The sequence below is a fragment of the Strongyloides ratti genome (genome assembly GCF_001040885.1).
Source record: "Strongyloides ratti genome assembly S_ratti_ED321, chromosome : X".
In the NCBI taxonomy this organism is placed as follows: domain Eukaryota; kingdom Metazoa; phylum Nematoda; class Chromadorea; order Rhabditida; family Strongyloididae; genus Strongyloides; species Strongyloides ratti.
Window position 1 is genome coordinate 3,549,966 of NC_037309.1, and position 12,027 is coordinate 3,561,992.

The 12,027-nt window shown below is 18.6% G+C and overlaps 3 protein-coding genes across 3 annotated transcripts; 2 read left to right on the forward strand and 1 right to left on the reverse strand.

The window, feature by feature from the left end:
• Positions 1–171: 171 nt before the first annotated feature.
• Positions 172–1,750, reverse strand: SRAE_X000075000 (BcDNA.LD28419; the record flags this gene model as incomplete). The annotated part of the gene is made up of 5 exons (XM_024645132.1): positions 172–338; positions 386–523; positions 568–711; positions 757–1,564; positions 1,604–1,750. The coding sequence occupies 5 exons, from the start codon at positions 1,748–1,750 to the stop codon at positions 172–174; spliced, it is 1,404 nt and encodes a 467-aa protein (XP_024510621.1).
• A 4,250-nt stretch (positions 1,751–6,000) lies between these two features.
• SRAE_X000075100 (Ankyrin repeat and Ankyrin repeat-containing domain-containing protein) lies at positions 6,001–7,999 on the forward strand (the record flags this gene model as incomplete). Its single annotated transcript, XM_024645133.1, has 2 exons — positions 6,001–6,110; positions 6,160–7,999. 2 exons carry the CDS (start codon positions 6,001–6,003, stop codon positions 7,997–7,999), a joined length of 1,950 nt encoding a protein of 649 aa, XP_024510622.1.
• Positions 8,000–10,445: 2,446 nt separating this feature from the next.
• On the forward strand, positions 10,446–11,759 carry SRAE_X000075200 (RNA-binding protein Lupus La domain and Winged helix-turn-helix DNA-binding domain-containing protein; the record flags this gene model as incomplete). Its single annotated transcript, XM_024645134.1, has 1 exon — positions 10,446–11,759. The coding sequence occupies one exon, from the start codon at positions 10,446–10,448 to the stop codon at positions 11,757–11,759; it is 1,314 nt and encodes a 437-aa protein (XP_024510623.1).
• Between the last annotated feature and the right edge of the window lie 268 nt (positions 11,760–12,027).

Genomic DNA, 12,027 nt, shown 5'->3' on the forward strand with positions numbered 1-12,027 from the left:
TATCCATTTAATTAATAATAAACAATTATTATAATTTAAATTATGAATTAAAATATTTTTGCTCTTTTTTTAATTTAATAATATTTTAAAAATAAATATAATTATTTTAATAATTTAAATAAATTTCATTATAATTTAGTCACTTTTAATAGTTGCTTTTTTTAATTATTTTTATTTTGTTTCTTGATCTTTTTCAATCATTTCATTATGCTCTTCTTCAATTTGTTGCGATAATACTTCTTTTGTTTCACAATTATATCTGTATATTCCAATTAAGGGAAGAATAAATAAAGCTCCAATAAAAGTATAACAAAATGTAGAACCCATTAGCCAAAATACTAGAATAAAAAAAAATGTATAATAATTATTTATAAATATTTGATACCTGAAGATGTAAATATTGGACCAATTGCTCTTGCTAATGCTCCTAAACTTCTAAATACTCCCATTGTTGTTCCTTTATTTGAATCAGAACACATTTCAGCAACCATTGATGTTAAACATGGTACAATAAATGCAGAAGCTAAATTTATTAAAATTTTAAAAAATTAATTTAAGAAAACTTACCAACAGAATACATTGTTAAACCAATTCTAAAAGTAAGCATACTATTTGAAAAAGCAATAATAACATAAGCTGGAATAATTATTATTAATGAATAGATAACTGTTTTAAGTTGTCTTTCACTTGGAATTTTTCTTAAAATGCCACCTAAAAAAATTTAATTTATTATAATAATTCATTAATATTAACAACCTTGTAATATAATCATTAAAACACCAATATAAAAGTACATTTTTCCTTGATCAGCAGAAGTAAATGAAAATTTTTGATGAGTCAAGAATGATAAAGTAAATTCTAAACCAGAATAAAAAAAGAGATACAAAAAGTATGATCTACTTAAACTTTTAATATTTTCTTGTTTCTTTACGACTACACTTTTAGCAATTGCATCATAATTAAATAATGCTTTTGGATTAATATATAAAATAATTTTACCATAAATATCATTTAATTTTTGTTTTCTAACTATTAATGTTTCTTTTAAAAATATTAAAACTATAAATAATTCAATTATTGATACAACTATTGAAAAAATTGCTACTGGTATATCTTTTCTGATATTTGTTGTGTTTGTTGAAAGAATTGCTCCAACTAATGGGCCAATAATAAAACCAACAGAAAATGCAATACCAATTAAAGCAATACCTTTAACTTTTTTATTACTATCACAAATGTCAGCAGCAATTGCAATACTTATTGATGTACTGGCTTTTGTTAAACCACCAACAACTCGTGATAAAAAGAATATTGTAAAATTATTAGCAAAAAACCATAAAATGTAAGAGATTAATGAACCAACTATTGAAACAATTAAAATTGGTTTTCTTCCATAAACATCAGAAAGACCACCAAATATAGGAAAGCAAAAAAATTGTAAAAATGAATATAATGATCCTAAAAATCCACCATAAAGTACCAAATTATATCTTGAGTTGTTTGGAATTTTTAAAAAATCTTGTATAAATGATATTGATGAATCAATTATTTGTAAAAGAATGTCCTTTAAAAATAATTAATTAAAAAATAATTTTATACTTACTTTGTCATCTTTGGCTGAGTACCTCTCAAAAATAGATGGAAATAAAGGTAATATGGAAGCAAAAGCAACGAGATCAAGAATTAAAATTAACGTCAAAGTAGCTAATAATTTATTTTCAATTGATTTTGTTATAGCTTCACTTGACATATTTTTAAATAATTAATTTATTAATAAAAATTATTTTTTTGTATTTTGTTAAATATTCTATAAAAAAAATGATTTTATTTTTTAATAAAAAGGAAGTTTTATAATATAATAGAATATAATTTATACTATTTAAAATAATTTTAGTTTAAAATCTAGTAGCTAAACAAATAAATTTATACTTTTGTAATAATGAAATATAAAGAAAAATAATTAGTTAAACTAGAATGTTAAATTTATATAATTTTGTTTAACAATACCTGATTATAATTGAAAATAAATAAATATACATTAAGGAAATATAAATATATATATTTTATATCTTATTATTATTTTTAAAAATGATAAAACAAACGTAATGATTTTTAATAATTATACAATAAGAAAAATAGAACAATTGTTATATATTTTTAAAAATTATTATTAACAAAATTATTGTACATTAATGTGAGATGATTTTAATAATATTAAACGTAAAAATTTCCATGAAAAAAAAAGTAATTAAAAATAATAACATATTTTAGAAAATGAATCAAATTTTTTTTATAATTTTATAGTTTATATTATGATTAATAATCTAGATATATATATGTTTGTATAAATTTAATTTAATTGTTAAAACTATGAAAAAATAATATAAAATAGTTATATTATAAAGGTTAATTAAAACAAGATAAAATACATAAAATTTATAATTGTAATTTTTATCAATAAGATTTAATGAATGAATATAAATATATCATATATATTTTATAAAATTTAGTTGAACATTCAATAAATATATTTATATTCATACATATTTAAGTATAAATTTATTTATAGATTAGATGAATATAATTTTACATGATAGAAAGAAATTTAAAAGATATAACGAAGATAATAATCAACAAAATATATACATTATTGTACTATATTTAACTATAAATATAATTCACACAAAATATATACATTTAATCTTCAATGGGTAGTTTTGAAGGTTGTTATGCTTTTTTTACTTTTCTTATATTAAATACATAAAAATGTTATTTCTTTTATCATTGTAAACAAGTTTTTTTTAAATACTTTTCATACACATTATTAATTATAATGTCTTTAATTTTACTTACATTAATGATTGATTTGAAATAAATTTAAAATGGGTTTCTTTTTTTTTTATAAAATAGCATAATTAATATATTTAAAAAAGTAAAATATAATAAATATGTTATCATTTGATTTTCTTATCTTCATAATTTCAATGAAATTTTAAAAAAAAGTGCACTTTGTAAATGACTAATTGTTGAATGTCTACAATAAATATTATATTTTCCAAGCAAATAAAATTTTTAATTATTATCACAATATTTCATTCATTTTAACGTTTAACTTCATTAAATTATGAAATGTTTACTGTAAAATATATAACATATTAATATTTTTTTAAACATTTTTTTTTAATTAAATAGTTATAATTAAAAAGTCAATTATTATTAAGTAACATGTTTAAAAAATTCTTCAAATAAGTAATAATTATTTTACTATTATTGATTATAATACACTTTTTTTTATTTATATCTCATTACACACTGCATAAATATTTCAAAATTTTTTATATTATTTATTAGTTTAAAAAATTGATTTTAACTTTAAATTTGTATTTAAAATAACAAAGTTTTTGTTACAATTTATTATATGAACTATTTTTTAAAATGAATACATTAATTTTAATATCGTTATTACTATAATTATTTTTTAATATATTTGTTATAAAAGAAATAAGTATATTTAATATTGTTATACTTATATTGTAGTTACATAAAATAGTCTAGTGATTTTATAAGAATTATTTTAGAAGCCATTTAATACGCTATGCTTTTCCAATGGCTCTTCTTATAATTTTTCATACACTTTATAATGTGAATTTTTAATCTAATTCTATGGTAATTTTTTTTTTCTCATATTTCTTATTTCAAAAATCAATGTTATAAAATAATTTTATTTTCGAGAAAAAAAAAAGATATAAATAAGATTGAATATAGCTATAATAATCATACAATTTTAAATGAATACTTTTTTTTTATATTTTGTATAAATTTTAAACTTACTTTTATAAGATTCATTATATATTTGTCATATATTTATATACTTGTCATATTTATAAGAAAGTTATTTTATATAAAATTAAACTACTAGCAAATTTTATTATTAATATGCTTTTTGAAAAGAATTTTATACTTTTACAGAACAATAAACTTTCTCTATTTTGGTTATATCTTTCTAACAATTATTTCTTTCTATTATTAAAAGAGATGTTTGTCAAAATGTCTTAATAATGAAGTTAGAAGCATTTTTATTATAGTAATGATATTATTCCAGAATCTTCCTATACAATTTCATTATATATGTATACTTATATCAAATGAATATATAAATGACAATCTATTCTTAAACTTAATTTTTAACCAAACCTTATCTGTTTATTTTTCTCTCTTCTTTCCATCAATTTAACGCACCCATATAATGTTTACTTGGAGGAAAGAATAAGCAACAATTACCGATATATAAAAATCAAATTAAATATACACATTTATTCTTTAATTATTCTTAACTTTTATTTATTATATTTTTTTTATATAAACAAAAAATAAATAAATTTATTAAAAGGTAATTTTTTTAACATAATTTTTCATTTACTTTATAAACTTTTTATTAAATGCTTTTTACTATTGTTTATCTTATGATTTATATATTGATCATCAATTAAAGCTATTCACTTTAACATAACTTTTATATACAACTATCTCGTTATATACCATAAACTTTGAAGTATTTTAACCTTTAAATATTTTTAATGTTCTTGATTTTTAATTGTATAAATAACAAAATAAATTTTATTATACATGATATTTTCTATTTTTAAAAATATTTTTCATGTTTATTAAAATAAAAAAGAAAGAATGTATTATATTTTGTTTATAGGAAAGGCTTAATTTACATTTAAACTTATCATATATTTTTTTACATAATTAAAATATATATTTCCATGTGAAATAACAAAATGTTTTTATATAAATGATATTATTTATAAGATATCTTCAATTTTAACTTTAAATTTGCCACACAAAATACTTAATTACTTTTTCCGTTTTTTTTAACATTTCCTTTATTTTGACATTATTCTTGTTTTTTTTTTATTAAATGGCAATTATTTTTTTTTTATTATTATAAAATATTACATATATTATAACTAATTATATAAGTTTTTTTTTTCTACCTTTTATCTCGTATGTATAAAAATATGTTTTTAACATAAATTATGTAGATATATCAAAATTGCGGTTTATGATTTAATATATTATGTTAAATAATAATTTATCAAATGTATATATAATTTAATATCAAACTTATAATATTTTTAACATATGAATAAAATTTTAAATTAAGATTAATATTAATTATTTTATTAAATATTTTTTTTTTCATCAAAAATGAAAAAATTTTTACTAATTATTATCAATCTTTTATATCGATTAATCTTTCTACTATTATCAACACAAAAACTAAATAATCCAACATTTTTAACTCTTTATTAACAAAAGTAAGCTATATTATATTCAATTTACTTTACTATTATAATAATTTATTCCTCTTTTTAAATATTTTTCATTTTATATAATATTATCTTAATATTTATACTTACTGTTCAAATATAAATTATAAAATATATGACTTATCTTGTAAAAGAGGAAGTTATTTAAAATAAATTAATGATAAATATTATTATATAAGATGTAAAATAAAAAATTTTTCAATTTTTAAAACTTTTTTATTTACTATAAATAAACTTTTAAAATAAAATTTCATTCTTTTTTTTCATTTCAATCATTGTATATATTTGTTATAAAATTGTTTTATGCCACTTTAACAAATGATTAACAAGTATTTATTATATATATTTATGTATCACCAACTGATAGTTTTAGTAATAAATTTTTTATTATACTATTACATAATAATTTTGTAAAAATAGATTAATCTTTTATCTAGTACACTATTATTAAAGAATATTCTTATTATTCATTTAAAGGTTAATATATCATATAAATTGTAACAATATTATTTATTTTGACAATTCTTTTATTTAATTAATAATAAATAAATTATATATATATATTATTTTTATTAATTACTTTAAATATAGTTTAATAATATACTTATTTTTAGTTATAATATTTAAATACTATTATTTTTATAAAAAAAATATAAAATTATTAATGAATATTAACAATAAGGTATTCCTTGCCTTATGTGAAGAAGGCAATTATGAAGAAATAAGAAAACTTTTAGATGAAAAAAGTAAAAATAATTTTTTACGTTTTTTAAGGTAATATATAATATGTCTTTTTTTTTTATTTAATAATTTTTTTTTATAGAAGGATATTTAAAAAAAAACATAGTAATAGAAATAATTTAAATAAAATTAAAGATCCAAAAAATGAGTATAGTCCATTACATTATGGTGTATTAGGTAATAATATAAATTTAGTTAAAATATTATTACAAAATGATCCTTCTTTAATATATACTACTGATGTTAAAGGATCTTATCCAATTTCATTAGCTGCATATAATGGTTATTATGATATTGTTGAATTATTATTAGAAAATGATATTAAAATGGTTAATTTTACTAATAATGCTAAAGATACACCACTTCATTTAGCATCTATGAATGGTCATGTTAAAGTTGTTTCACTTCTTTTAAATAGGCATTGTGATACAAAAATTAAAAATGCCAGACAGGAAAGTGCTTTAGATGTGGCATGTAAATATGGTCATGTCCAAGTATGTCAAATACTTATTGTTCATTGTCCTGAATTTGTTATTCAGTCAAAAACGGATAGTCATTTTGTTGAAGCAGGAAATAATGACATTAAAAATATGTATCCTCTCCATATTTGTGCCCAAAATGGGCATAGTAAATGTTTAAATTATTTATGTGAATCAGGATTTGATGTTAACCATACTTTAAAAGAAGGAACAGCGTTACATATAGCTGCTGTTTATGGTCATATAAATTGTATATTTATTTTACTTAAACATGGAATTAATACTAAAATTTTAAATGAAAGAGGTCTTGATGTTATAGGAGAATTAGATGCTCATATAAATCATCATGGAACAAATATTACACAAATGATGGAAAACAAAGATATTTGGATAGAAGAAAAAAAAATTATTGAAGATTTTAATAGAGGTGTATCTGTCCCAATACTTGAAATGTCACAGAATATGAATAATAATAAAATTTGGATCAATGTTCCTGATACTATTAATACAAAAAATAATAATGAAAATAATATTGAAGATAATGGAAAAAATGTTATAAAAAAACCATTTACAAATTTTGATTCACAATTTCAAAATGAGTTAAAAGAAAAATTAGAAAAAAGGCAGGCTAAGGCAAATGATCTTCAAGAAATTTATAAACAATTATCAAATGTGACAAAGATTGATGATAGTATATTTAATAGAAACAATACTTTGCCTAAAAATGATAAATATAAAACAACAGCTGATAAACCTCCTATATCACCAACTTCTTCCCTCAAAAGTAATAGTAATGATTCAGAAAAAAACTGTAATAAATTTTTAAATAAACCATTAATTGATGAAAAAAATATTAATAAACAATTTTTAAATACTTGTGATAAGAATATTATCAAACCAATTATGAAAGATATTTCAATAAAAATAGGAACACAATCACAAACATCAACAATAAAAGATAATGATGAACAAAAACAGATATCATACGATAATGTTCCTCAGACTATAGTTGAAGCACAAAAAATTATCAATTGTCATATACAATCAAAAGAAACTTTAGATAATGAAAGTAATCATAAAGAGGTAATTTCTACAACAACAAATAAGTTTCCTAAAACAAAAGAAGAAGTTTACAAAATAATTAATGAAATAAAAAGTAATGAAATAATAAAAGAAAAAGAAGTGGAAATATCTAATTGTAAGGAGGATAATACAGATGGGACTTTTAGATATGATAATTTAAATGATGTATGGAAAGATATGGAGGTGAACAAAGATAAAAATACTATTATAAATAAAGAAAAAGATGAGAAAAATGATGGATGTTGTAATGAAATAATTGATAATAGTTGCAAAGAATCTAGTCCTAAAACAAAAAGTTTACCCATGAAAAAAGTTACATTTGAAGAAATTGAATATAAAAATGACTTAAGGGAAAAATAAAAGAATATTTTTAATTATAAGTACTAATTTTTCAAGTGAATATAAAATTATATAAGACAAAAGTTAAATAAAATATTTATTTTATGTTTGAAATATTAAAAATGAGAACCCCCGTCAAATTGAATAATATTTTATATAATAAGAATATTTTATTTTTAAAATAATTTATTTTCTATCTTACTAATATAATATGTAATCTTTTTTAATAATATTTTACTTATTTTAGTTATTAAAAGGAATAAAAAATTTAATGTATCTTTTATATTAAAAATGCCATACTATAAGATTGTATTTATATTATTATACCTATCATATTATTATTATTATCTTCCTCTCATAGCATCCTATTACTATTTGCTTTTTTTTTCATCACTACAATATATTACAACATATCAATATCTGAGGAGTATCTAAAAAGATAGACAATTTCTAATATATAAGATGTCATTTTGTACCATTATCTATTTCATACATATATATATATATATTCTTCTCTAACTTTGTTTTTAATTTTATTTTTTTTTATCTATAATAAAATAATATAATATTTAAAAATTGAAACTATTATCAATTTAAAATATGTACAAAATATATATACATATTTATTTTAACTTACTTCAATATATTTAATATAACTTTTTTTTTTATTTGTCATTAGTCAATAAAATATATAAAATGTGATACATGTTATCAAAGTATTTTAATTCACCCATGCATTAAAAATATTACATTATGATTTAATACATATTCAAACATGTATATAAGACAATCAGTAATTACATGTAGCATTTGTAATAAGGGGCATCTTCAAAATGCTATTTCTTTATCTTTTCTTTTACTTATTTTATTTTACATACTCTATATTATAATCTTCAAAGTATTTATTATTGAAATGCATAGATAAAGTTAAAAAATTTTTTTTTTCAATTAACATAATTGTTTAGTTGAGGTATAATGTTAAAAATGTAACAAAACTATACAACAAAGTAATGTAATTTTTTTATAATTTAATTTTTTTTTTTTGACATCTTGAAACTATAAAAATTACCCATTTTTTTTTATTTTTATCCTTTATTTATATAAATATATTTTTTAACATTCATATTCATATAATGTGAGAATTAATAGGAAATGTGTTTATTTGATGCTGAATGATTTACTATTTTTAGTCAGCTTACATATATGTACGTATATTTTTATCGAACTACGCTCTTATAAAGCCATTCCAGTTAATTTTTAATACTATTTTATAAAAAAAAAAATAATATTAAAAAAAAAATTTATCGGTTGTTCTCTATATATAAAAGGTTATCATTAACCTTTCACAACCACATTTGACAATTTTATCATCTTAGAATATGTATGTAGTTATAATATAATTTATATATATTTATTTATATTTTTAATTTTTACATTATCCTAACTATTAAATATGTAATTTGCTTTCAATTTCAAATAGTATCTAATTATAAATTCCATTAATCATTACACTATAAATATTTTATATATTTAATTTTTTAAATAATATATAATCAGCGGCTATTTAGATAGACATTGAAAAAATAATTAAACATCCATTTATCTAACTATTTCTTTTTTAACAAATTTCTTGCCATTTATGATATACTGTTATATATATACATATATACATATAGAAATGTATATATATATATATCCTATAAAAATATGAGAAGCAAACAAAAAAGTTTCTTTAAAATAATATAAGGTAATAATTGTTATAGTATTTCACATTGTTATTATTATTATTATTATCATTTTAACCGTTATATATGAAACATTTATATAATTATTATATAAACTATTTTCAATATAATAAATCTCAAATTTTTTCTCACTCCCTCTATTTCTCTCTTCCATTTTATCAATCTTTTTATTTATATAAAAACTCATTTTTAATATAAAATAAAAATTTTTCATGTTAAAGTAAGTGGATATTGCTTTTTTTTTTCTCTCCTTTCTTTCTCCTTAAGCTGATTTAATTTTATTTTTTTTATTTTATCTCAATAACAATTTTACCTATAAATAAATATTAAGTTACTCACCATAGTAATATTATTTAATGTAGAAATACATAAGTTTTAGTATTAGATATATATATTTATTTAATATTTGAGTACATTAAAATGTCACTATTTAACGAAATAATTAACTGCGGCACTATATAAAGTTTATACTTTATATTTGGAAACAAATTTTAAAAGCAGATGTTCAAAATTTAATTTCTTTATATGTATATATTTAATTTTTGTTATCCATATTTATTTCAAATTTTTTTTTTTTTGTTAAATTTTTATCTTTTTTTTTTAATAATTATTTATTATAATTTATTTTTTTTTAGACAAATATAGCTGCCTATTCATTAAATATATATTTTTTTTTCACTATATAAATTTTTATTTAAAAGAGCTATAAGTTTTTTAAAAGTATGAATGAACAAAAAATAATCAAATCTACAATTAATAATAGTGAAGGAATAAAAAATCAAGATAGAAAAATAAGACAAGATAAAGGTGGTACAAACATTAATAGAAATAAAATTAATTATAATAATAATTTAAATAATAATAATAATAATAAGAATAATAATAATAATAAGACGCAAAATAAAAATAAACATCAAAATATTAAACCACTTCAAAAAAATGGTATGAAATATATGGATAATCTAAGAAAGGTACAACAAAATGAGGTCGCTCCACCAAAACCTCCAAATAGAGGTGGTTTTCCATCTAAACCAGACGGGTTAATAGATAGAATTGAATTTTATCAAACACCAACATTAAATTTAGAAATTGCTTATTTTAATCCTGAAGTTGTTCGTAGTGGAATTTTTGGACCTCATAATCCTCATCTCAAACCTGGGCAGGTAAATACTAAAGCAATTCAAGAATATCAAAGAAAATTTAATAAACCACCACCACCACATGTTTATACAGGTAATTTTCATCCAGTAGAACCTGTTAGAATTCTTCCACATCCAAATTTAATGTTTAATACATTTAATTGTCATCCATTACAAAGAGGTCCACAAATACAAAATATATGTAAACCATTACCACAACCACGTTATGGAGGAATCCCTAAATATGGTGGTGTTGAAGTATTGCCGGTTAATATTAATCATCCTATGAATAGAAATACAACATTTAACCAAAATAACTATAGCAAAAATATGAATCGCAACAGGAATGGTTATAATAATAATAATAATATTTATGATGGAGGTAAAAATAAACAATACCAACAACCAATTCCACAATATCAACAACGAAAAGGAGGTAATTACAACAATAAAAGGGTTTCAAATAATACAACTATATTAAATCAATACAATAATACTATTTCTACTGTAGAAAATAATGAAAATAATGAAAAGAAAAATCAATCAAAAAATGGTATGGTAAAAAAAAATGATAAAAAAAATGAATTAGTTGATGATGGTGCCTTAAAAGAACAAATAAAAAAGCAAATAGAGTATTACTTTTCAGAGGATAATCTTATAAAAGATCTTTACATTAGACAATTAATGAATGACTCAGAAGAGAAAGGATTTGTTATGATTGAAGATATCTTAAATTTTAATAAGATTAAAAATTTAACCAAAACATTTCCTAACCCACATGAAACATTGATTGAAGTTTTAAAAGATAGTACAAAACTTGAATTATCAAATGATAAATTAAAAATAAGACCTGGAACAAGTGTATTAGATCAGCTAAATAATTTATCTTTTTTGTAGGAATAAAAAAATTCAAAAAAAAAATAACAAAAAAAAATTATATTTATTAATATTTATGTTACATTTATTTTAATTACAAATATATATTTTCCTTTTATAGAGAAAATGCTAACAGGAAAAAATTTAATATTTTTTGTTTGTATTTTTTTCTTCTAATAATGTAGAAAGTATTAATAAATTTTAGATATAATAAATTTATGTTTTCTTATCTTTATAATTTATATTTTTGTACTAAAAATTGATACTGATAAAAAGTATCATAATTTGT